This window comes from Erinaceus europaeus, chromosome 9 (genome assembly GCF_950295315.1).
Source record: "Erinaceus europaeus chromosome 9, mEriEur2.1, whole genome shotgun sequence".
Classification (NCBI taxonomy): domain Eukaryota; kingdom Metazoa; phylum Chordata; class Mammalia; order Eulipotyphla; family Erinaceidae; genus Erinaceus; species Erinaceus europaeus.
Genome location: NC_080170.1, coordinates 75,254,512 through 75,281,201, shown reverse-complemented (window position 1 = coordinate 75,281,201; position 26,690 = coordinate 75,254,512). Strand labels below are relative to the sequence as shown.

The 26,690-nt window shown below is 42.9% G+C and overlaps 1 protein-coding gene across 5 annotated transcripts in view; it reads left to right on the top strand.

The window, feature by feature from the left end:
- Positions 1 to 1,520: 1,520 nt before the first annotated feature.
- The window catches only part of HEG1 (heart development protein with EGF like domains 1), a 134,705-nt gene continuing 109,535 nt past the window's right edge, over positions 1,521 to 26,690 (top strand). For 3 of the 5 annotated variants that reach the window (XM_060198205.1, XM_060198204.1, XM_060198203.1), the window contains exon 1: positions 1,524 to 2,005. In XM_060198205.1, the coding sequence (XP_060054188.1) occupies positions 1,732 to 2,005 (274 nt within the window). In that variant the 5' untranslated portion in view covers positions 1,524 to 1,731. Of the gene's footprint in view, positions 2,006 to 26,690 lie in introns of all 5 variants that reach the window. The other 2 variants (XR_009551639.1, XR_009551638.1) reach the window with 1 other exon arrangement.

The window sequence follows — 26,690 nt, the reverse complement described above, 5'->3', positions numbered from 1 at the left end:
TCATTCCTAGCACCCCAAACAACAGCAACATACTTAACAAAAAAGGAAAGGAAGAAAGAAAGAAAAAAGAAAAGAAAGTCAAATAGTACTTCTCACCCCTTCCCCCATTTAAGGTGAGCTTGTTTACTAAAAGCATCCTTAATGTTTTCACTGGCAAGTGACTCATTTAAACTGAGTCACCAGAAAGTGGGCCTAGGTCCATCCACAGCTGACCTGAACACCATGATCTGTTCATTCTCCTGGACATGGGTCATGGAGCTCTAAAGACAGCAATAGAGATGAGCAGAGAAATGAGTGGAGAAACAGGCCTCAAAGGGAAGTACTTACTCATGTTTTCCTAGGTATGTGGTAGTCAGGGGCCTCCAGTGGAACTTTGGTTTTCATTTCTGTTGAGACATTGTCTGAATTATCATTACTTCTGAATTAGGGGATTTGAATTAATAATGTCACATACAACTCACAGATAAATCTTAATCTCTGTCTCTCATGTACCAGAGCATTTCTCAACTCTGGTTTATGGCAGTGAAAGGGATGAAGCCTCAAGCATGAGTATTTTTGCATAACCATTATGTTACTTACCCCCACCCCATCTAGTCTCAAGGTCTTGTTCCCATTTTGAGTCCCTCTTTCTTTACTTAGGAATGAAGAGAGCTGCAGTGCTAAAATTGAGACATTTTAACACTTACTTACTGGAAAAGGAGGGAATATAGACAAAAGTAGAGTTTTATTTGCCAAGAATTTTTGTTTAACTCTTGGAATCTCTCCCCTAAATGTTTCCATTTAAAATCCAGTGATCTCTGTGTGTCCTTAGATTTAATTTACAATCTGCAGACTTCCCTGCTCCCTCCACCCCCACCTTCTTCTCCAGATTGAGTTTGCCCTAGCTGTGCCTGAATGCACAGTTTTCTTTTCCCTGTGGCCTGTTTGGGTGTCTGGCGGTGACAGTTCTGCTGAACTCTTGGTGTGAGCCAAGGGCAGCAGTGGGGTTGGAGTGGAATTCAGGTTGGAGAGGGCATGGAAATGTGAGGACAGCTGCTCTGGTCAGAGGCTGAGGTGTCAGGCTTGGCAAGTGGCATACCCAGCACCAGCTCTGTGGTTGGGAGTGGGCCCGGGGTGGGGGCAGAAGGCGGCATTTCAGAGCAGTCAGGACAGCTGCCTTTCTAGGTAAGAGCAGTGGGACAGGTTCCCTGAGCTTTCGCACATCAAAGCACTTAGTCTGTTCTTATTAGTATTAATCACACAACCCAGTGTGATTTTTGTGCACTTAAAGAGTTGGGATATTTTTGGTTTCCCATCGGGAAGACTTTTTTTTCCCCCCATTCAAAAGGCAAAGTAGTAGTTATGTGCATGCAAGTATGCGTGTCTGTGTGTGTGTGTGTGTTCAGGTGGACTAACATTGAGGACCTCCTCCGCTGGTCCTCCGCCAGCCTTGGGGCGCCGCGCCGCCCCCTTCCTGCCCTCTCCCCGCCCCCGCGGCCGCCTGGCGGGTGATGTCAACCGCGAGGAGCGCCCGCCCCGCGACCCGCCCGGGCTGATTAGCATGTAGCGGCCCCGGCTTCCTTCGCCCGCCCGCGGCTCCCCGCAACTTTTGAGGCGGGGACTGTGCCTGCAGCCTCACTTCGTTCACTTCCCGGGCCGGGCGCCGCACCCGCCTCCCGCTGCCTTCGCACCCGCGGCCGCCCCGCGCCGCCCCGCGCACGGGGCATGTGAGCGCGAGCGGGCGCCGCCACCATGGCCTCGCTGCCGCTGCCGTTGCTGCTGCTCCCGCCGCTGCTGCTGCTGCCCGCTGCCGCCAGCACGCGGGGCCAGCCGCCCGCAGGGGCGCCCCCAGCAGGCGCGGGGTTGGCGCGGCCGCGCGAGCCGGACCTGGAGCGCGAGCTGTCGCCGCCTCCGGAGCTCCGCGAGCCCGCGCCCTCCGCCCCCCGCCCCAGCCCGCTGATCTGGGGGCCGGGCGCCGCGACACCGGGGGCAATCTCTGGACCGGCCCCTCCAGACAGAAGCGCGGGTGAGTGAGAGCTATGTCTCCGCACCAGCCCCCCTTATCGTGAGACTCGAGCTAGGGGGCGTGGGCGCACCCGGGAGGGGGGCGGCGTCCCCCTTTCTGCTTCCCCCCATCCCCGTGGGGACTCTGCTTATCCGGGCGAGTGTGGAACCCTGCGTGTGAGACTCCTGGCGGGCAGAGAGCTGGGGAAGAGCATTTCCTAGACACTTGAGCTCGCGGCTGGATTGAGGGGTGTGACCACCCTGTTCTCTGTCCCCCACACGTACATTACTTGGAAGAAAACTTATCTTTCCTGGAGGACCCGTGCCCTCACTTTATCCCTTAAAAAAGGAGTGGTGGGGGGCGGGTTTCCAAAGCACCTCTCCCACCTTGGTGGTGATAACATCCGGCATGTCCGTTCTCCACTTCAACCCCCGCCCCCCCCTCCCCCCCCATATAGGTACAGGAATGGTCTCTGTAGGTACAAAGCTTGGCTTTCAAATACAAACAGCTAATTTTGGGAGGGCTCTAACCCTGAGGGTATTGTAAAGGACAAAGGATTTAGTTGCAGGGAAAACACTCCTGGTTCACACAGGGGCTGCAACCTAGACTTAAGCACCAGACAGTTCTTAAGCCTTCCCCCAAGTCCCCTAGCCCCCTTTGCCAATGAGCTGCTGCTCAGTACAGACTGCCTGTCCTGCTTAGAAAGTGGACCTGTTCTCCCCCTGCTTCCTCTAATCCCCCACTGCCCTTAATCCAGTTTCTTTCTTTAGGTCTGGAAGAATGCTAAGTATTGAATAGAATTTCAGTCTGAGTACCAGTGTGACCTTCTGGAATTGTCACCTCTTTTGATCCCAGTTTCTTCATCTGTGAAGTGGAAGCAATGATCTCTGTTCCCCTTAGCTTCCTAACAATGATGTGACAAAATGAAAGTAAAAATAAGTGGAAAGTGCTTTGGACACAGTAATGTGATGGCATTAGCCCCTGCCTTGCTGTGAGTGGTAGAAGGCATGTGCTTTCTCAGGCGTGTCCTGGAGAAGCAAAGTTGCTTACAGCATAAGGTATTAATTTGGAGTTTGAGTGAAGGCTGAGAAGATTGCATCTTATGTGTATTGACAACTCGTTTAAGTTTTTTATATCACACAAACTTTCTGGTATGTAAATTTGTTTGCTTCATTGAGCTGAACAAGCTTTAGGTTTTTTTGTTTTGTTTTAATCAGCTCCTCTAGTAAAAGCTGCAAATCCATATTCAGCCATACTCCCACGGTTGCAAAATACCTTGTCCTATGAATTTCCAAATCGGTGGTATGAAGTTGAGAAATAGTAAGGAAAGGAAGAGGAGAAAGAAGATACACCCATGGGGATTTCATATTAGGCTTCATATTTAGTTTCATGGGAAGGAATTGAGAACAAAAAAAGAGAACATTTTCTGACTTTCTTCTAGAAAACCAGGGTACATTGTATATCATCTTGTGAGTTCCTTTCTTTCCCCCTTAGAACACTGGTCAGTTCTGGCTTAGGAGCCTCAGGCATGAGAGTCTCTTTGCATCTACCTGACTCAGAGTTTTCTGAATAGAACATGGAGATGTAGAGATTGAAGCCATTTCAGAGGAAACACTAAGGAACCAAAGTCTGGTATTCACACTTTCTTAGCTTTGGGATTTCATCTTGTTTGGGGAAGGGGGGTGGCAGAAGGGTGACTGAGAGGATGCTAACTTTTAGGTGTTCTAGCTGGAAATCTTCACAGATTATTGAGAGCTATTTATCACAGGGGGAGAGAGGAACAGTAGAGAACTACTGGCTTTAGGGGACTCAGCTGGTCATTTTTAACTAGTTGGGCTCCTCTTTCCTCTAAGTGACCCACATTTCCTTATAGACGTGTTAGGCAACACTGTCATCCATGACTTTGTGACCTTAAATTTAATTCATTTTTGGAGATGAGCTAAAAAGTGCCTGTGACCTATGAGTCCCAAAGAGCTGGTAAGGAGGAGTCTGAGGAGCCTAAAGCATCCCTTAGCTAAGAAGCCTCTCCTGGAGGCAGACTGGGGTATGGACCGACCAGTCAACGCCCATGTTCAGCGGGGAAGCAATTACAGAAGCCAGACCTTCTACCTTCTGCAATCCTCAATGACCCTGGGTCCATGCTCCCAGAGGGATAGAGAATGGGAAAGCTATCAGGGGAGGGGGTGGGTTATGGAGATTGGGTGGTGGGAATTGTGTGGAGTTATACCCCTCCTACCTTATGGTTTTGTTAATTAATCCTTTCTTAAATAAAATAAAATAAATGTAAAAAAAAAAGCCTCTCCTGGTGCCCCCATAAAGATCCTCCAAGAAATACTTTTTTTTTTTTTTTTTTTTTTTGCTGATTTAAGACTTTATTTCAGATGGGATGTTAGAAAAGGTGAGAGTACAAGAATGAAATTGATTACCTCTTGAAAACAGCTAGGAACCACCAACATGACTGAGGATCCAGGTATAACTTATGCTTGTTTCTTAGAAGTCAAACAATGTTATTTATTGGGGAAGAAAGGGGGGCACAACAAGCAATAAAGCTAGCATTCAGTGACTTTAATGAGTTAAAGTTTCCAAATAACCTCCAAAAATTTTGTTTGGGCCTTTTGGATTTACTACCAGGTATCAGTTATGTCAGCTATTTCCGAAGGCAGCAAAGACTCACTGCTAGTTAATGCTGTGTTCTAGGCATCTGTCTGCTTCCTCAGCACCCTTGCAGATCATCATCTGTGTTTGGGTAGTTGTTTACTCTTAAAAAAAAAAACTTATTTGATAGGACAGATAGAACTGAGAGGGAAGGGGATAGAGGAAGGGAGAAACCTGCAGACATGTGAATCTTTCCCCTTACAGGTGGGGACCAGGGGCTTGAACCCATGTCCCCACACATAGTTATGCATGCACTTAACCAGATACATCACCACCTGACCCCTGTGAGATGCTTATTCTTGCTGGTATTGAGCCCTGAGTCTCACAAATAAAGTGCTTCGCTTCACTGTTGTGGGGTGGCTTCTGCTGTAGGGATGCCAGTGGTCAGTGATCAGTGCGTGGCTCTCATGACTTGGGATTCCAGGGACATGAATGTCAGCAACAGGGACCAGAGATACCCCTTTCTCTCCTGGGGCTGTTTCAAGTCATTTTTTTCTTTAGGCAGAGTTCAGGGTCTTCACTTGTTGAGTAACTGTAGTTGCATTCAGTCCCTGAGTTGCTTGTCTTCTGCAGAAAATCCTGGATGGAGCCCCCACTTGTGTAGCCATTGTTGAGCTTTTGTGTTCACCCCTGCTGGTTGTTAAACTGAAGTCTGTTGCTGGTGTTTCAGCCAGTGGACAGAAGATGCTGAGTCCTCCATATTTTCTCAAGATTCTGTATTTCTTCCTCCTCCTTTTCTTCTATATTCCTTTTTTTTTAAAGTTTTATTATCTTTATTTATTTATTGGATAGAGGCATCCAGAAATCCAGATGAAAGGGGGTCATAGAGAGGGAGGAAGACAGAGAAAACACCTGCAATACTGCTTCACCACTTGCAAAGCTTTCCTCCTGCAGGTGGAGACTGGGGACTCAAACCCAGGTCCTTTCACATTGCAGTCAAATTCTCTACCACTGAACTATTCCCCCACTCTGGTCCTTGCAAATTGTAACGTGTGCTCAACAGTTGCACCACCACCTGGCCCCCTTTTTTTCTTTTTTCCCCTTCTTTTTTCTACCTCTTTCCTTTCTTTTAAACAATTTAAGATTTTTGGGTCACCGTTCTAGCTGAATGCTTAATTTATAAGTCTTGATTTTTGTAATCCAAAGGCTTTATTAGGAGATTTTTTAGGTGAGAAGGCTTAAGTCATAATAAGAAATCAATGCAGAAGGAAAAGCTTTCCTACCCAAGGTGGAAATAATGCTGAGTATCAGAGCTGCTAGCCCAAGAATAATCTTAGAAAAATGCAGCTCCCAGGGCCAGGTGGTGGCACACCTGGTTAAGTGCACACATTGCAGTTCACAAGGACCCAGGTTCAAGCTCCTGGTCCCACCTGCAGCGTGCTTCACAAGTGGTGAAGCAGGGCTCTAGGTCTCTCTTTCTCTTCCTTTTCCTCTTTACCTCCCCTCCCTTCTCAATTTCTCTCTGGCTATCCAATAAAACAAATAAATAAAGATGTTAAAAATGTGAACAAAAGAAGAAAAAAGAATAAGAAAAATGCAACTCCCCAGAGTAAAGGAAGTGCTGCAAGTGCAGCCCCGTCTGTGCTGTTACAGAGCTGTCACCTACACTGCTATTAACTTTAAAGGCCAAGTTGACATTAAACTTTAGCTGCTGGGAGAACCATTACATACTGTAGAGTAGAAGGTACTGGGCAAGAGACAGCATTTCTAGGAGGGACTTTCCTTCAGGATGTGGCCACCTTGTCCAGGCCAAGACTGAGAGTGATAGTGGTGAAGATTCCTGAGAAGCTAGCGATGGAGGGTGTCCCAGATAGAAGGAAGGGTGTCAGGAAAGGGACTCTTCATGGTGTATGTGTGTTTCAAGGCCACATCATTTGAACCTTGCAAGAACAGTATGTAAATATTGAGCTGATTCTTTCTAAGAGCTCAACAGTGTGGGTGGAGAGAGTATGAAAGGTATTCTATGCCCAGCTAGGTAGTCACTGCATACCTAGTCTTGGAGAGCTGAGCAAACAGCCTCTGCATCTCCCTGTGATACTGGCTAGCTGCTACAGTGTTCTTGGAGTTAAAATATTGCCTCAGAGATGCTCAGATAGAAAGTAAAGAACAGATGGTAGTTGTGATTTTGTTAGCCACTTACTGCCTTCTGTGGTTTCTCTCTGCCACCAGCCTTTTGTATGAAGGTGAGTTTGGGTTGTAATAAGTATCTCACCTTTAAAAGAAAATCCTAGAGGAGTAAAAGGGAAAGAGACTAGTGTTTGTCCATCTTTGCTAGCCTTTGAGCTCCTATAATGGTCAGTGCTTATATATTCCTCATTTTGTTTAACTCTCAAATCAACTCTGTGAGAAATATAATTTCTTTTTTATAGTGTGGAAACTGGAACATTAGCAAGGTTAGAGCATACAATAAGTGCAGGAGACAGAATTTAAATCTAATTTGACCTTACCTATTTGCTCTTTCCACACCTTGGCTTTCTGGGCTGTGAAATGGGACAGTCTGTTCTTGGTCTCTAAAAGCCTCTTCAGCTTTCCCATTCTTCTCCCTCCTGCATCTTTCCTGTTTTGTTTTATTGAATAGTTTTTATTTGTTTGTTTGAGATTATGAACTATAGGATTTCTGGAAAAGTCATGACACATATTTGCATAGAAGAACACATCATAACTTTTCTGACAGCCCAATAATATTAGCATGGGGTGTAGTGAGATAGCAGTGGTAATGAGGACAATTACTAGAAACCCAAAGCATGGGGCTAAGTGCTGGCACACCCAGTTAAGCACATATAGTATTATGTACAAAGACCTGTGAAAGGATTTGGGTTTGAGCCCAACTCCCCATCTGTGGGGTGGGAGTGGAGGGGGGAGGGAACATGTGCTTCATAAGAGGTGAAGCAGGTCTGAAGGTATCTCTCTCTCTTACCTTCAGGGTTATTGCTGGGGCTCGGTGCCTGCACTATGAATCCACTTCTTCCTGATGATGATTTTTCCCACTTTATTGGACAGGACAGAGAGAAATTGAGAGAGGAAGGGGAGATAGAGAGGGAGAGAGAAAGATAGACACCTGAATACCTGCTTCACTGCTTGTGACCCCCACCCCCCACCCCAGCAGGTAGGGAACCAGGAGCTCAAACCTGGATCCTTTGTTCTTGCAGTTCATACTATGTGTGCTTAAACCAAGTGCACCACCACCTGGCCTCTCTCCCTCCTTCTCTGTCTCCCCCTTCCCTCTCAGTTTCTCTCTGTCCTACTCAGTAAAATGGGAAAAAAATGAATGAAAGAAAGAAAGAAAGAAAGAGAGGGCTGCCAGGAGCTGTGGCTTTGCAGTGCCATGCTGAGCCCCAGTGATAACACTGGAGACAAAGAGAGGAAGAGAGAGAGAGAGAGAGAGAGAGAGAGAGAGACCCAAAGCACAAGACAAGAACACAAGTGTGTCTGGGGGATGTCAGGTACAGGATGCAGATAAATAGAACTTGCAGTCAGACCCAGGACTTCTTTTTTTTTTAATTTAATTTTTTATTTATAAAAAATAAATTGACTAAACCATAGGATAAGAGGGGTACAATTTCAAACAATTCCTACTACCAGGACTCTGTATCCCACCCTTCCCCTGATACTTTCCTATTCTTTAACCATCTGGGAGTATGGACCCAAGGTCCTTGTGGGATGCAGAAGGTTGAAGGTCTGGCTTCTGTAATTGCTTCCTTGTTGAACATAGGCATTGACTGGTTGATCCATGCTCCCAACCTGTCTTTCTCTTTCCCTAGTGAGGAAGGGCTCTGGGGAAGCGGAACTCCAGGACACATTGGTGGGGTTGTCTGTCCAGAGAAGTCTGGTTGGCATCATGCTAGCATCTGGAACCTAGTGGCTGAAAAGAGAGTTAACATAGCCAAACAAACTGTTGACCAATCATGGACCTAAGGGCTAGAATAGTGCAGATGAAGGGTTGGAGGGTCCTCCACTTTGTAGATAGCTAGTAGGCATATTTTAGTTATATTCCAGTATATATATAGCCTGTGGCTATACTAGTGGTTTTTTTTTTTTTGCCTGAGCCTGAAATCTAATATCCCAATTATTGTCTGGGAGGTGATGTCATGGCTAGGAAAAGGACCAGAAAGCTGGATCAGGGAAGAGAGTAGCTCCCAAATATGGTATAGGTGTATAAATATTGTTGACTGTAAACCCCACTGACTTGATGTGACCTGGGGCCCATATTCAGCTTAGGAGCCTATGTGACCTCTGCATCCCTGTAGATCTGAGCTCACATTCTGTGGTCATAAGTAGGAACATTCCAAGCTGGCCCAATATTAGGACCCATCTTCCTCAAGATGGAACATTCTCTACCGTTGTTGATCCAAGTTGAGGGCAAGGTCCTATGGGGGCCCACAAAGAGGTCTATTATGTTGTTCCTGATAGGAATGACTGATAACAATGGAAAGAGGGATTTATTTGGAGAGAGGGATTATTTGAGGTCTAGGCCCATCATGTCTGTTTGGGAATCTCAGAACTCCCCGACTAGGGCCCCAGCTGATGGAGTGACCTGATAGTGACTAAAGAGTCATCGTTAAAGTATGCCAGTCTCTTGCCCTTACTCAGCTTTTGCAGTCCTTGCTTTGCTAAGTTTAGCTTTGGAGTGAGTGAGAGAACTATAATAGGAATTAGGTGAGGAGGCTAAGTCTAAGTAGACACTATTTCATTATGAACTTGATACTCACTACAGACTATTGTGTATCATTGCTTACAGGTATATATTTTGCCCTAATTAATGGATACATGTGAACGTATGCTCTATCTTATGGGACCGGGTCTATATCTAGGTTTTGGGATTTTGTTAGGTCTCATCCGAGTAATGAGGCTGAAGGGTTGACATTCTATGCTTGATGTCTCTGGACACAGTCTGAAGTGAAGCATGCTGAGGTGGTACTCCTTGTGTTGATTAGGTTGGGGATCGGCTGATGGAATATCATTTGGTATGAATTGATAGAAGCATGCAGGAAAGTGAGCCCCACCCTAGAGTTTCCAGGACTGTGGGAAATACAGGCTCTAAGGAGGAATCGGGAGGATCCGGCTGTCTTAGGGTGTAAGAAGACAATAGATAGTTATTTCTATAATCACATTATTTGGAAATTGGGTTAACTTTGAAATATCCCTTTATTAGGATTTGCTGTATCATACACAATATCACCATAATTTATATCCTTTGATATTATTTGCATATAGCTGTGCCACTGGTTGCTTCTGTTTTTCCTGGTCTAAGCTTTTAAGAGTCAACATATGATTCAGCCTATGTATAAAAAAGATTCAGTCTGTGATTTAAAAAGTTTGAGACATTCAATCAATTTTCCCCTCTCATATTAATTAAATAGTGATTTTTATGACTACAAATTGATAGGAGTGTACATAAACACCATCCCCACCACCAAAGGAATGTGTCCCTGTCCCCGCCCCGTGAAGCTGAACATCCACCCTCGTCCTCAACCCAGGGTTTTTACTTTGGTGCCCTACTCCAAATTCAGTCAAATCCTGCTTTGAGTTTCCCTTTCTGTTACTCTTTCTCAACTTCTGTTAATGAATGGGATCATTCCATACTTATCTTTATCTTTCTGCCTTAGCTCATTTAACTTAATTCCTTCTAGCTCCATCAAAGATGGGTCAGAGAAGGTGGGTTCATTGTTCTTAATTGCTGCATAGTATTCCATTGTGTATATATACCACAATTTGCTTAGCCATTCACCTGTTGTTGGGCACCTGGGTTATTTCCAGGTTTTGGCTATTATGAATTGTGCTGCAGTGAATATAGGTGTACATATATCATTTTGGATGGTGCTTGACTCCTTAGGCTATATCCCTAGGAGAGGAATTACTGGATCATATGGAAGCCTTGTGAGAGTTCTCCAGACTGCTCTTCACAAAGGCTGGACCAGTTTACATTCCCCCCAGCAGTGCAGAAGGGTTCTTCTGTCCCCACAGCCTCTCCAGCATTTGTTGCTGCTGTCCTTTTTGATGTATGCCATTCTCACAGGGGTAAGGTGGTATCTCAGTGTTGTCTTAATTTGCATTTCTCTGACAGTCAGTGACCTAGAGCAGTTTTTCATATGTTTGTTAGCCTTTTGGATCTCCTCTGTAGTGAATGTTCTGTTCATACCCTCTGCCCATTTTTGGATGGGATCATTTGCTTTTTTGTTGCTAAGTTTGCTGAGCTCTTTGTATATTTTGGTGATTAGTTTCTTGTCTGATGTATGACATGTGAAGATCTTCTCCCATTCAGTGAGGGGTCTCTTTGTTTGTGTGATAGTTTCTTTGGCTGTGCAGAAGCTTTTCAATTTAATGAAGTTCCAATTGGTTTGTTTCTGCCTTAGTCTTCCTTGCAATTGGGTTTGTTTCATCAAAGATGTCCTTGAGGTTTAGGGGGGAAAGTGTTCCACCAATGTTTTCCTCTAAGTATTTGATAGTTTCCGGTCTAACATCCATGTCCTTGATCCAATTGGAGTTGATTTGTTTCTGGTGAGATAAGGTGGTTCAGTTTCATTTTTCTGCATGTTTCAACACAGTTTTCCCAGCACCATTTATTGAAAAGAGCCTCCTTCATCCATATAATACTCTGGGTCCCCCTTATCAAAGATTAGATGTCCATAGGTGTGGGGGTTTAGTTCTGGGCTTTCAATTCTGTTCCACTGGTCTGTGTGCCTATTTTTGTTCCAGCACCAGGCTGTTTTGATGATGATGGCCTTATAATATAGTTTGAGATCTGGGAGTGTGATGCCTCCATTTCTGTTTCTTTTCCTCAAGATGGTTTTGGCAATTCTAGATGTTTTCTGGTTCCAGATAAATGACTGTAGTTTTTGTTCTATTCTCTTATAGAAGCTTGGTGGAACTTTGATGGGTATCACCTTAAATTTGTATATGGCTCTGGGGAGAATATTGATTTTGATTATATTTATTCTTCCAATCCATGAGCATGGGATTTCTTTCCATTTCTTGGTGTCAGTTTCTATTTCCTTGAATAGTGACTCATAGTTTTCAGTATACAAGTCTTTCACTTCTTTGGTCAGCTTTACTCCTAGGTATTTTATTGATTTTGCTGCACCAGTGAATGGGAGTGATTTCTTGATGTCTTCTTCAGATTCAGTGTTTGCATAAAGAAATGCCACTGATTTTTGTACATTAATTTTGTGGCCTGACACCTTGCTATGTTGCCTAATAACTTCCAGTAGCTTTCTGCTGGATTCTTTAGGATTTTTTTTTTATGTATACTCTCATATCATCTGCAAATAGTGAGAGCTTGACTTCTTCCCTTCCAATCTGTATTCCTTTGATTTCTTTCTCTTGCCTGATTCCTATGGCAAGAACTTCCAGCATTATGTTGAAGAGTAATGGTGATAATGGACAGTCCTGTCTAGTCCCTGATCTGAGGGAGAAAGCTTTCAGCTTCTGTCCATTGAGTATGATGTTGTCTGTAGGTTTGCTATATATGGAATCCACTATCCTGAGGAATTTCCCATCTATTCCCATTTTTTGTAGTGTTTTGAGCAGGAATGTGTGTTGGGTTTTGTCAAAAGCTTTAACTGCATCTATTGAGATAATCATGTGGTTTATGGTTTTGCTTTTATTGATGTGGTGAATGACATTGATTGACTTATGTATGTTGAACCAGCCTTGCATTCCTGGGATAAATCCCACTTGGTTGTGATGAACAATCTTTTTGATATACTGTTGTATCCGGTTGGCCAGGATCTTGTTCAATGTTTTGGCATCTATGTTCATCAGAGATATTGGTCTGTAGTTTTCCTTTCTTGTTGTGTCCCTATCTGCTTTTGGTATCAGGGTGATGTTGGCTTCATAGAAGGGGAAGGGAGTGTTCCTGTTTCTTCCATCTTGTGAAAAAGCTTTAGAAGTATAGGTATTAGCTGTTTCCTGAAGGATTTGTAGAATTCATTTGTGAAGCCATCTGGTCCAGGAGTTTTGTTTTATAGAAGATTCTTAGAACTGCTTCTATTTCTTTGTCTGTGATTGGTGCATTTAGGTTTTGTAGTTCTTATTAGATCAGTTTTGGAAGGGCATATGCTTCTAGGAATTCTTCCATTTCTTCCATATTATCTAGCTTGGTGGCGTATAATTCTTCATAAAAGTTTCACATGATTTATTGGATTTCTGTGGCGTCAGTTGTGATCACTCCTCTATCATTTACAATTCTATTAATTTGAGTCTTCTCCCTTTTTTCATAAAGTGAGTTTGGCTAGGGGTTTGTCAATCTTGTTTAATTTTTCAAAGAACCAACATTTGGCTTCATTGATCTTTTGTAGGGTTCTCTTCTTTTCTTTTTTTTAATTTTTATTTAAGAAAGGATTAATTAACAAAACCATAGGGTAGGAGGGTACAACTTCACACAATTCCCACCACGGGTTCTCTTATTTTCGATGTTGTTTATTTCTGCTCTAATATTAGTGATTTCTGTCCTTCTGATTGCTTTAGGGTTCCTTTGTTCCTCTTCCTCTAAGTCCTTAAAGTGTGCAGTAAGGTCATTTATTTGAGCTTTTTCTTGTAATCTAATGTGTGATTGTATGGCTATGAATTTCCCTCTCACTACTGCTTTAGCAGTGTCTATGAATCCATTTTTTCTTTTTTTCTCCCTTCCTTTCTCCCTTCCTCCCTTCTACCCTCCCTCCTTTCCTTTTTCTTTTTCTATTTGATAGAGCAGAGAAAAATTAAGAAGGGAGGGGGATATAGAGAGGGAGAGAGAAAGACACCTGCAAACCTGGTTCACTGCTCATAGTGTCCTCCCTGCCCGTGGACACTGGGGGCTTGAACCCAGGTCCTTGCTCATGGTAACATATGTGCTCAACTGGGTGGGCCACTGCCCAACCTGGCAAAGTTGAAGCTCTGAGATCCGAAGTTCTATTCAACCAGCACTACCATAAGCCAGAGCTGATGAGTGCTCCAGAAAAAGAAAGACTGAGAGAAAGGAAGGGAGAGAGAGAGAGAGAGAAGGAAAAAGAGTAAAGAAAAGGAAGCAGAGTGAGACCCGAGACAAGGGGGTTGGATTAAGTCTTGGGAAATTTAGTAGTGCCTCTGAAGAGTCTAGGAATAAGTCTGCTTACCATATGGGAAATGACAGATGCTGACCTCTGTGGGTGAAATTTACCAGTGTCATGAGATAGACAGAGGAAACCAAAACTCTTGATTCCTAGTCCTAGCTTGTTGTTGACTTCCTACTCTTTCCCAGTCAAGGTCTGGCAATACAATCCACTTAGTTACTTAAATTAGTAGTCTAGAAATTACCCATCCACTTTGAGGGTGTGTGGTTGGCAGGGGGGTAGGGGGAGCAGTTCCAGTTAATTCTACTTCCAAAATATAGCACAGATCTGCTTGCTTTGTCGTTGTAAGTCTTTTTTTCTGTTCACCTATGTCTTCTTATATGCTTTCTCTAATCCATACTTACAGGACCCAGAGTAATCTTCTTAAAATATAATTCAGGTCACCAAAAAACCCTCCTAGGGCTTTGCATTGTCTTTAGAATAAAATCCAGGCTTCTTGCTGGAATACCAGTGCTGTAGAATCTGACCCTCCTAGATCTCTGGCTTCTTTCTCCACTTCTCTCTCTAACCACACCAGAATAACCACACCAGAACTAGATAGTTGTTTATACATGTCACACTCTTGTCTTGGAGAGTAGGCACATGGTGTCTCCCTGCTTGCTGTAAAGTGAACCTTCCAGGCAAAGAGCTCAGCCAGTGCAAATCCCCTAAGGCCAAATGAGTTTGCATGTTTTAGGATCAGAAAGAAGGAAGACTGGGTCACTTAGGGCCATGAGAATCAGCATAAGACCATCTTTTCTTGTAAGTGCTGTGGAAGAGTTTAAGTAGAGGAGTGATGAGGAATGTGCATGGGGAAGATGAGAGGAACTGATGGTGGGAAGTCAGGGTTAGTTCAGTGCCTGTCACAAGGTAAACTCCCATGCTGTTTGAATAAATGATAGTAAAAGGTCCAGATGCAAAAGTGGGAGGTGGAAAGAGGAATTCATGTTTGCAGTAGTACTTCTTCCTGAGCTGCCCTCATGTTCTTGTATTATCAGGATCACCAAATCATCCTTTCCTAGCATTGTATAATTGTGTAAGTTGCACCATTCCGTTTTCACCAGGCATTCTAAAGAAAGCAAAGTGCCTTTTCTACCCAGATCCCTTCTGTTTATATATATGTTGTGTGTGTTCTGCGTGTTGTGTGTGAATGTGGTTAGGAATGGTCAATCACAGCATCTCTCTGCTAACCCCATTTCCGGCAGCTTCTGCGACTCCACCTCATCTTCTGATCTGAGGCAAGCTGAAGAGAGGATGTTGCAGAGGGCAATTTTGCAAGGTGTCTGCCCATCAGGAAGCATGGTGCACACTGCTGATAGAAGTGGCTCCTCCAGAGTAGCTTTCTACTGTGGCTGTACTAAGGGTGAGAATATTTAAGCAGGCAGAGAGCTTTGACCAGGTGACCAGGTGACCAAGTGGCCAGGTGGGAGGAAACACAAGTATTTTAGAAGGAACTAGAAAGCAAAATTTAAGATGGGCAAGAGAATGGCACAGGTCTTATATCTTTCTATACTAGTACCATTTCTTTGGTGAAAGTGGATCCTTTAAGCTGTTTACTACTGGGAAAAATTAGATTTCTGTTTGGGTCTAAGAGCCTTTTGAAAATTATCTGGAGAATCTTGAACTCTTGCAGCTGAAGAAGTGGCTTAGTGGACTGAAGCAATGCTTTGGTTTGTCTCTCTTTCAATAAATATCTTTTATGAAAACATTCCTACACTCAGGATTAGGAAGTGCCTTAACAGATTCATTTTCAATAAATGATGGAAAGGCTTATTTTTAAAATAAGGAGGAAAAGGAAGGCTTCATTTTTGTTTTAGGGCTGTCCTTTGCTTCATCTATTCTGGTTGACTTCCAGCCAGTCAGTTAAATTTCACTTTGTGCTCAGAAGCTTTTGGTCTATTAGTTCAGGAAATGATGGAAGATGTGAGGTAATCTTAGACTATTTAACAAATCCAGCTGTTTCTAACTGAGTGATATGAAAGGCTATAGTTTACAGATGTGGGTGTGTCCAGAACGGTCCTGGAAACCAATGAAGCAAGTTCACAGCCATCAAAGCGACAGAGCTAAGTTAGGAGTAGAAATGATGCTTCCGCAGCCTGGCGTGGCTGGAGGTAGAATTGGGGCCAGGTGTTTCAGATCAAGTTTTGGCTCTGCCACTAAGCCACAGTGTTATTTGCGTAAACCTCTTCCCTGTTCTGAATCTGTTTCTTTTTCTGTGAAATGAAGGGTTGGTCCACTCCTTGCTAAAAGCTCCATTTCTGAGAGGGTCCATCTTTTTCGTGTGTCACTTTTGGACTTCCCTGGTGCTGGCACAAGGCAAGAGGAATCAGTACCTGAATTCTTGACTCAGAGTCTAAGAGATATGGGAGCCTTTGTAAGGGTACTAGGAAAAGGGGTCCTAGGATGGCTCTGCATGTCTGCCTTTGAGCTCACTACAGCTTCTTGAAAGAAAGCACCAGATTATAGCCATCTTTGTTTCCTAGCTCTTAGCACAGGCCATGGCCCAGAGCAAATCTTTTTGACCTGTGTTTGCTCACTGCCTAAATGGTACCACAGTGTTCTGATATCACTGCTGTGAGAGCTCTTAAGGAGCTGGCAAGACCATCTGCAGAGACTCCAGAGGGTATTAAAATGGACACCTTGCTATTGCTTTCCAATTTGGTATACATGCATTTCATGGACTGTTTTGATTTTCTCCTAGTACTTTTTTTTTTTTTTTCTGTAATCAGAGCACTGCTCAGCATTGGCTTATGGTGGTACAGGGGACTGAATTTGGGACTTTGGAGCCTGAGGCATGAGAGTTTGCACAACTATTATGCTATCTACCCCTAGTACCTATGGAAAGTTTATTGGTCCAGTGGTATAACAGGCAGGATTATGTTTACAGTTCCCAGGGTTGTTGGGAAGTGGGCTTGATCGGGAGGCTCGGACTTCATCAGGGACCCTGAGTATAGCACCTCCCATGTCTCTGTTCTGGGAAGGAGCTGAGTTGCACAAGACAAGATTTGACAAGTTTCTGCTTAGTGTCTGGTAAATTGGAAGGTAAAGGCACAGTGATGAGAAGAGGGCAGAAGCCAAGGTCAAGCTCTTCAGCTGGTCTTATGCCATTCTTTACCATCTGAACTGTGTAAACAGTCACATTGGAGGCAGAAGTGAATACAAAGATGAGGTTCCCAGTTGCAATCTGGTAGGATATCTTTAGAGCATGGTCATGATTGGTGGCTATCGTATGTGAGGCTAGTGTTGTCAATATTTCCATTTTATAAATAAAAAAATAAAAATGCTTATTTTTATTTCCTGGGTGTTAGAGGATGGAAGCAACTTCAGCTTGAGGATGAGCTTTGTTTTTGTAGCTTCCGTAGCCTCTGAGCTTCCAGGACCTTGGATACTATCTCTATAAAAAAAGAAAATCATGGCCACTGGGAGTAGTGAAGTCATCATTCAGGTACTCTAGCCCCAGTGATAACTCTGATGGCCAAAGAAAGAAAAAAAAAATTGAATTTTTAATTGAAAATTAAAGTATATTGGAATGTGTGTGTGTGTGTGTGTGTTTGTCACCAGAACCAACACTGTGGTTTTGTTGCCTGCACAAGGAATCCACTGTTCCTGTTGCCAATCCCCCCCACCTTTTTTTCTTTTTCTTTCTATTTGATAGGATAGAGAGAAATTGAGAGGGGTAAGGGATGATGGAGAGAGTTGGGGGGGGGGAGGGAGGGAAAAGGGGGGAAGAGGGAGGGAGGGAGAGAGAGAGTAAGGGAGGGAGCGGCTTGCACTACTGCTTCAGCACTCATGAAGCTTACCCTCTGCAAGTAAGGACTGGGAGCTTGAACCCAAGTCCTTGCACATGGTAATATGGTGGGTTCAACTGGGTGTACCACTGCCTGGTTGAGGAATAGGCATACTCTTAATGGGCCTCTTCTAAGTGGATACAATTCATAGGGTCAGTAAATTCTTGTGGTTTATTGGGAATTATTTATAGCACAGTCATACTTCATACTGCTATCTTTAGCTGCTGGCTGAGATGAAGGAAGATGCTGGGGGGCAGCTCTGGAATTGATGATGGTCAGAGGGCTTGGCTTTTGGCTTCTATGTGGCATTAGGCAGCTATTTAGTGTCTCTGAGTCTTATTTTCCTTATGTTAAAATTGGGGAATATAATATCTATTCTGCTTTCTTATTTTCTTATCTCTCATTTCATATTTGCTCTAGAAGAATAACAAATATGATAATCACTGTGAAAGCATTTTTAAGTGTAGATATAGCAAGTAATTTGAGTGATTAAGACAATGAACTGATGTTGGGATAGGCATTTCATCTCTAAGCCTGTTTCCATATCTGTAAAATGGACAATATACGAGTTAGTCTACTTTTATAGTGTCATTGTAGAGGTGAAATAAATCAGTTCGTGTGAAAAAGCTTTATAAACTCACTTGTGCTGTGCATATGTTAGTCACAAATACTTCCTGGGAACACAGTGGGCATTATCATTACTCTGAATGAGGTGAGAGCTAAGGAAGAAGGAACATGTGGGAAGATGAGAAGTGTTGTAGAGGAGAGGTAGAACACTGTAGGAAATCTTAAGGGTCCTTTTCAGCTCTCTATCTCTTGTGTTCTCAACTGCCTCCTGTTGCCATAAGAGGTGGGGAGTGGGCATTTGAACCTGGGTCATTGTGCATGTGTGACATGTACACACTCAGCTGGGGGCACTACCACCTGGCCCCTACAGAAATACAGTAATAATAATTATAATAATTGTCCTGCTCGGCTGGGAGTATAGATTGACCTATCAATGCCCATGTTCAGCAAAGGAGCAATTACAGAAGCCAGACCTCCCACCTTCTGTATCCCATAGCAATCTTTGGTCCATACTCCTAGAGGGTTAAAGAATAGAGAAGCTCCAGTGGAGGAGGTGGTGGAAATTTTTTGAATTATACCTTACAATCTTGATTACCATTATTAAATCAATAATAATAACAACAATAATAATAGAGGTTGAAAAATAAGAAAACACAAAGCAGAACTTAGACTGAGTTTAGAGTGCTGGACCAAAGTAAAAGACTTGGATGGGGGTGGGGGGAGGGTTCAGGTCCTGGAAAATGATGGCAGAGGAAGACCTAAAGGGGGTTAAATTGTTATGTGGAAAACTGAAAAATGTTATACATGTACAATCTACTGCATTTAACTGTTGACTGTAAACCATTAATCCCCCCAATAAAGAAAAAAAAATGTCCTGCTGTGGTGGGTTATATTTTTAAAATCAATTTTTCGTAGATTTTTTTCTTTTCCTCTGTTTCTCTCCTTTGCTTTACTTTTTCTTTTCTACCACTTTACTTGTTTTACCTTTTTCTTAACTATGTCATACAACTGACTTTTCATACACTGGTTATATTTGTAAAGTATTTCAAGTTTCTTAAGCTTATTTTTTTTTAAAGATTTTATTTATGAGAAAGATAGGAGGAGAGAGAAAGAACCAGACATCACTCTGGCACCTGTGCTGCTGGGGATTGAACCTGGGACCTCATGCTTGAGAGTCCAAAGCTTTACCACTGCGCCACCTCCCGGACCACAGCTTAATTTTTGAAAGACTATTAGCAAGCATTTTATTTCTCCTTCTAAGTAGATGTTAGTATGTACTCCTGGTGGCTAACTTCCCCCCGACCCCTCCCCAAAGACCAGGTCTGGGGCCTTTAGTGTGATTCTGTCATTTCAACTGTATACATTTTCTAACATTGTGAACTTCCTGGACAAATAATATTTCTATGAGTTTCAGAGTTCAGGGCCTCTTCATCCAGGTCTGCAGAATAAATTAACCACAAAACTTAAGACAGCTGCCAAGGCCCAACGAGCAGTAGGTGCTCAGGGCCATCTCTCATTAAGTCCTCAGTTTCTGCTCTTCCTGCTCTCTCCTCCCTGATACCTCTGCCCCTCTTCCTCCTTGGGAACCAGGATGTTTTTCCTTGCCTTTTTATTGTTTCACTAACTGGCAGGCCTCCTTTGGTGGAGCTCTGCCACCAGGCTTCCTCTCTGGGTATTAGGGAATGTTAGGGTGCGACTTGGAGGCAGCCCTTCCCTTCCCTGGCCTGCCCTCATTTCACCTCCACAGGGGGCTACCTCTCTGACCTTTTTCTCAAACCAAGAGCCTCCTGTTCAGCCCCTCTACAGGATGTTTATTTTTCAAAGGGCCATAAGGGCATAGAAAATGGAGGGTGTAAGGTAAACACCCTCTGGAGACAAGGTAGGCATCGCCACAGAGATCCATTTTTGTTTACTTATTTGACTTAATAGGAGTCTTCTAATCTTTGTTCTCTGGGCTTTTTCTCAACTCCCTGTCTCTCCCCCCCCCCATTCTTTTAGAAAAAGACTTTTTAAAAAAGTTGAGATCACATCAAGGTCACTCATTTTTGAACTCTAGTTCTAGTTGGGTGGGGGGGGTTAGAGGCACAGAACTTTGGTGGTGAGAGTGATGTGGTGGAATTATATCCCTGCTGTTTTATAATCTTGTAAATTACTAGTAAAAATAAAAAAAAATTGAAATCATGGCTACCTATTTTTCACTCCTGCTTGGGTAGGCTGCTTTTTCTTCTTAGTGCCTGCAGGCCACCTCTGGGATAATTCAGTTTCTGGAAGCCTGACCCCAGACTCATGGTGTCTTCCTCAGTGCTCTCTAGTTCTGCCTCAGTACTCCCCCCAGAGGATGCTCAGTTGGACCAAATCCCACTTTCACAGGGAAGGGAGGATAATGTGCTTTGTAAACTTTGTGCTTTTTCACTACTAGAGACCATTCTAGAGTTTTTTTTTTTTCTTTTTAAAATCAGGTTCTCAAATCCAAACACTTGTCAATGTATATAGTTTTTCTTATGGCTATTCCTTTCAGGGCAAGAACAAGGAAGGAAATGAAACTCCCCCAAGAGCTCTGTTCAGTCCATATCGAGGGCTGAGTCTTTTGTTCACAAACTCATTTGGCTTCAAAAAGTCCTCCACCCAGAATCATTACATCCTGTGGCAAGGTTTCAAAACACAGCCCAGAGTAACAGAGTAGGCAGCCGTCTCTGGTGAGGTTGCAGCCACCTTCCCTCCCACCACCCCTCCACTCCCAAAGGTTCCTAAAATAGCCCATCACCAGTCATCCGCCCTGAAATCCTCCATATTTGGAGGGTTCCTAAAGTGAAATAAATGTCTGAGGCCCAGGGGGCCCTGCTCTGGGAGGGCCTGTTATCTGGAGTGGGTGGATAGTTGTGGAAGGGAGGATGGATGAGAGTCTGGTCCCAGTTCTGGGCATTCCAAACTCCCAGCCTTTCATCTCATACCCCAGTGACACTATAGTGATTTATTTACATAGTTCAGCTTCCTAGAAATCTCCTTGAAGGACTTGTTACATTTTATGTATGGTTGATGCTTAGTAAACCTATTTATATACATCTCTCTGTATATATTTATTTTTTATTGTGGCAAAATACACATAACATCAAATTTCAGTTTTAGTCATTTTTAAAATGTACAACTAATTAATATTGAGTACCTTCACAATCTTGGAAAATCATTACTACCACCCACTTCAAGAACTTTTTGATTATCCCAAATAGAAGCTCACTAAGTAATAACTCCCCACTCTGTTCTCTGCCTAGTGCCTGTTAACCTTGGTTCTACTTTCTGTCCCTGACTTTGCCTACTGTAGGTATCTTACATAAACAGAATCAAATTATTTTTGTTTCTTTGAGTCTTGTTAGTTTCACTTATATTTTCAAGGCTCACCTCTGTTGTAACATGTCAGAACCTCATTTATTTCTTTTTTTCAGTTTCATTTTATCTTATTAGTAATTTAATGTTAATTTACAAAAATTTTAAATAACAGGTGTATAACCCCTAATCATACCCACCACCAGGTTTCTTTTTCTTTTTAATTAATTTATTTATAAAATGGAAACACTGACAAGACCATAGGATAATAGGGGCACAGTTGTCAACACTAAAGCTCTATATCCTATCCCCTCCCCTGATAGCTTTCCTATTCTTTAACCCTCTGGGAGTATGGGCCCAGAGTCACCATGGGGTGCAGAAGGTGGAAAGTCTGGCTTCTGTAATTGCTTCCCCGCTGAACATGAGCATTGACAGGTCGATCCATCCTCCCAGCCTGTCTCTCTCTTTCCCTAGTGGGGCAGGGCTCTGAGGAAGCAGAGCTCCAGGACATATTGTGGGGTCATCCAGGGAAGTCTGGTTGGCATCAATGGTAGCATCTGGAACCAGAACCTCATTTCTTTTGAATAATCTGCCATTGTAAATATCCATTGGGTTTATCCCTCTGTCAGTGGGCCCATCTATTGATTCTATCTTTTTGATTGTTGTGAGTGATGCTGCTACAAACATGGGTGTACAAATATTTGTTTCCTTGGTTTCAGTTCTTTTGTGTATATACTTAACAGTGAAATTTCTGGGCCATAGATATTCCTCAGTTTAAGGGTTTTATGGACCATCAAATTGTTTTTTCCTCAGTGGTTATGCCATTTTACACTATCACCAGAAATGAACAAGAGTTCTATTTTTTCCATATCCTCACCAACAGTTGTCACCCCCCATTTTATTTGCAAGAACTATTTCTTTTCTTTTTTTCCCTTTTATTGGGGGATTAATGTTTTACATTCGACAGTGAATACAATAGTTTGTACATCCATAACATTTCTCAGTTTTCCACACAACAATACAACCCCCACTAGGTCCTCTGTCATCCTTTTCCAGGACGTCTACTCTCCCCCCACCCACCCCAGAATCTTTTACTTTGGTGCCATACACCAACTCCAGTTCAGGTTCTACTTGTGTTTTCTCTTCTGATCTTGTTTTTGAACTTCTGCCTGTGAATGACATCATCCCATATTCAACCTTCTGTTTCTGACTTATTTCACTTAACATGATTTCTTCAAGCTCCGTCCAAGATGGGCTGAAAACAGTGAAGTCATTGTTTTTTAATAGCTGAGTTATATTACATTGTGTATATAGACCACAACTTGCTCAGCCACTCATCTGTTGTTGGACATCTGGGTTGCTTCCAGGTTTTGGCTACTACGAACTGTACTGCTAGGAACATAGGTACACACAGATCTTTTTGGATGGTTGTGTTGGGTTCCTTAGGCTATATCTCCAGGAGAGGAATTGCAGGATCATAGGGTAGGTCCATTTCTAGCCTTCTGAGAGTTCTCCAGACTGCTCTCCACAGAGGTTGGACCAATTGACATTCCCTCCAGCAGTGCAGGAGGGTTTCTTTGACCCCACAACCACTCCAACATTTGTTGCTGTTACCTTTTCTGATGTATGATATATTCTCACAGGAGTGAAGTGATATCTCATTGTTGTCTTTATTTGCGTTTCTCTGACAATCAAAGACTTGGAGCATTTTTTCATATGTTTCTCGGCATTTTGGATCTCTTCTGTGGTGAATATTCTGTCCATGTCCTCTCCCTATTTTAAATTGGATCATTTATTTTCTTGTTATTGAGTTTGGCAAGCTCTTTATATAATTTGGTTATTAAACTCTTGTCTGCTGTATGGCATGTAAAGATCTTCTCCCATTCTGTGAGGGGTCTCTTTGTTTGGGTATTGGTTTCTTTTGTTGTACAGAGGCTTTTTAATTTGATGTAGTCCCATAGGTTCATTCTTACCTTAGTCTTCTTTGTAATTGGATTTGTTTCATTGAAGATGTCTTTAAAATTTATGCAGAAAAGAGTTCTGCCAGTATATTCCTCTAAGTATCTGATAGTTTCAACCATTTGCTGAAGAGACTTATCTTTCCCCATTAAGTCTGGGCACCTTTGTCAAAGATTAGATGTCCACAGTTGTGGGAGTTTATTTCTGGGCTCTCAGTTCTATTCCACTGGTCAGTGTGTCTATGTTCCAGTACCAAGCAGTTTCTGGTCTAACATCTAAGTCCTTGATCCACTTGGAATTTACTTTTGTATTTTGTGAAATGCAGTGGTTTAGTTTCATTCTTCTGCATGTTTCAACCCATTTTTTCCAACATCATTTGTTGAAGAGACTCTGCTTTCCCCATTTAATAGTCTGGGCACCTTTGTCAAAGATTAGATGTCCATATGTGTGGGGGCTTACTTCTGGGTTCTCAATTCTATTCTGATGGTCATTGTGTCTATTCATGTTCCAGTACCTTGATGACAATGGCCCTATACTACAGTTTGAGATCTGGGAGTGTGATGCCTCCAGTTCTGTTCTTTCTTCTCAAGATTGTTTTGGCAATTCTAGGTCTTTTCTAGTTCCAGATAAACATTTATAGCATTTGTTTTATTCTCCTAAACAATGTGGTTGGGATCTTGATGGGGACTGCATTAAATTTGTATATGGCTCTGGGTAGAATACTCATTTTAATGATGTTAATTCTTCCAACCCATGAACATGGAATATCTTTCCACTTCTTTATGTGTTTTTCAATTTGCTTGAGTAGTGACTCATAATTTTCAGTATATAAGTCTTTCACTTCTTTGGTTAGGATTTTTTTTTTAATTTCCCGTTTTGTTGCCCTTTTTTTTTTATTATTGTTGTTGTAGTTATTGTTGTTGTCATTGATGTCATTGTTGTTAGATAGGACAGAGAGAAATGGAGAGAGGAGGGGAAGACAGAGAGGGGGAGAGAAAGATAGACACCTGCAGACCTGCTTCACCACCTGTGAAGTGACGGCCCTGAAGGTAGAGAGCCGGGGGCTCGAAATGGAATCCTTACGTTGGTCCTTGCGCTTTGCACCAGGTGCACTTAACTTGCTGCAATACCGCCTGACTCCCTTTGGTTAGGTTTATTCCTAGATATTTTATTGTTTTTGTTGCTACAGTAAAAGGGATTGATTTCTGGGTTTCATCTTTTTCTTAGTGTTTGCATAAAGAAATGCCACTGACTTTTGTATGTTAATCTTGTAGCCTGACACCTTGCTTGATAATTTCCAAAAGCTTCTTGCTGGATTCCTGAGGTTTTTCTATGTATACTCTCATGTCATCTGCAAATAAGGCCCTGTGAGTTTCTAAACAAATCCCGTATATAGTCTGTAGGTTCTGAGGTAACCATTCACCATGCTTTCATTAGGTGAACTGTGTGGAAAGGCTCCCACCTCACAGCCCCATTGCTAGGCCACAGGGGTGTAGATCCTCTCCTGAGTTTCCTGGTCAGTTCTCTGCCTCCTGGTGTCAGCACTGGGCCTAGCCTCTGGTGCCCCAGCCTCTGAGGGCAGCAGCATTGGAGACTCACAGCTGGATTTGTTGAGTCTTAGGGGAATCCTCTCTTCCCTTCAGCAGTCTTTTTCTTGGTAAAACAGACTGGAAGTTGTGCCTCAACCTGTTAACTGCAGGTCTGTTACTAGTTACCAGCAGCTCAGGAGTAGAAACAGGCTTTAGCCCCAGGAATCTCTCCTTAGGTGCCTCTCATGAGCCACAAGTGTTTGCACTCACAGGTGTTTGCACTCACCGGTGATTTGGTGGGTTCCCAAAAGTCATTCTATTCCTGTCTTGTTGTGGTCCAAGGTGATCTCCTTTAATATTCCTAGTTGACTCAGGGAGAGGAGAGGAGAGAAACACAGCTGCTGCTGCTGCTTCATAGCCCCGCCTCCAGAACGGCCTTCTATAATAACTATTGTAGTAAGTATTTTAGATTTACCACTCATTGTCTGTATTGTAGATTTGGAACTTGAATACCAGGCCTGTCATCTGAGGTAAGACTTTTATCTGAGGCTACTTTTATGTTCCCTAAGGACAGAGGTTCCTTTCTGGAAAGGGATGGGGAAACACAGAGATTACCCATCCTGTTCCCCTTTGGAAACCACTCAGATACTAGCTAGTTTGGTAAGAGCTGGCTCTCTTTAATCCTCCTGGTTTTCATTTGGGTGTGAACAAATCTGAAAGATGCCATAATGTAAGAACTGAGCTCTGCCACTTATTTATTGCAGAGGACTGTTTAGAATAAGTTGCCTCAGTATTGAACCTTGTTTAGTGTTCTCTTCTGTAAAATGGGACATGAATTTAAATTGCCTAAATTATTGCATAAAAGTAACTTTGCATATTATCAATCTGGATCTCTTAATTTGATCTCTGAGAACAGGAGTGTAACTTCATTCTCCCACAGATTCCATGTGAACAACATCTTGCTTCCCTTCTGGGTTTCCATCATCAGTCACTCTAAAAGGGGCGATTTATAGGGAAGGAGTCTCTTTTTTAAAAAATATTTTTTATGCAGTACTGGGACCTTATCTATGTGTGATACCACCACCCCCAAGCCATCCTTTTTTATTCTTTTTTTTTTTTCCTTTGGTGGTGGTGAGGGGGAGGAGATGAGAGGGAAAGACAGAAAGGAGAGATACCAAAATACCATGCCATCATTTGTGAATTCCTCCAGTACCATCCATGGTGCTTTTATGTGGTATTAAGACTTGTATCCAGGACCTCTCACAAGGCAAGGCATGTGCTCTTGATAAGTGATCCATCTTCTTTATATTCCCCCACACACACCTCCTCCTCCTTCTCCTCTTCCTTCTCTCTCCTTCCTTCCTTTCTCTTTTTTCTTCATTTCTTTCTCTTTTGAAGTCTTTTTTCTTACCTCATATAAGTCATTTAATCTTAGGAAAACCTTTAAAAAAATCACACAGAAACCCATTGCTATAGAGAATCTATGCTGGCACATACTACAGTGTAAAATATAAAAGCACCCAGATGCACACCTGTCCTAGGAACATTTCCCACGTCACTGATTCCAGAAGAGCTCTAAGGATGAATCAGGGATGGAAATTCTGTAGTTGGCAGTGTCTTATTGTCTGAAAATCTCTCTCATGAACCTTACCCCCCCTTAATATGACCTTTCTTTTCTCTCTACCAAGTGACACTCTGGAAAGTCCTGGGGACTTTGGTTGACTAATCTCTGACCTTCTGACAGCTTCATGCCCATGACCTTTCTTTCTTCCTTTATTTTTCTATTTATTTCTTAAATTAGAGCACTACTTAGCTCTGG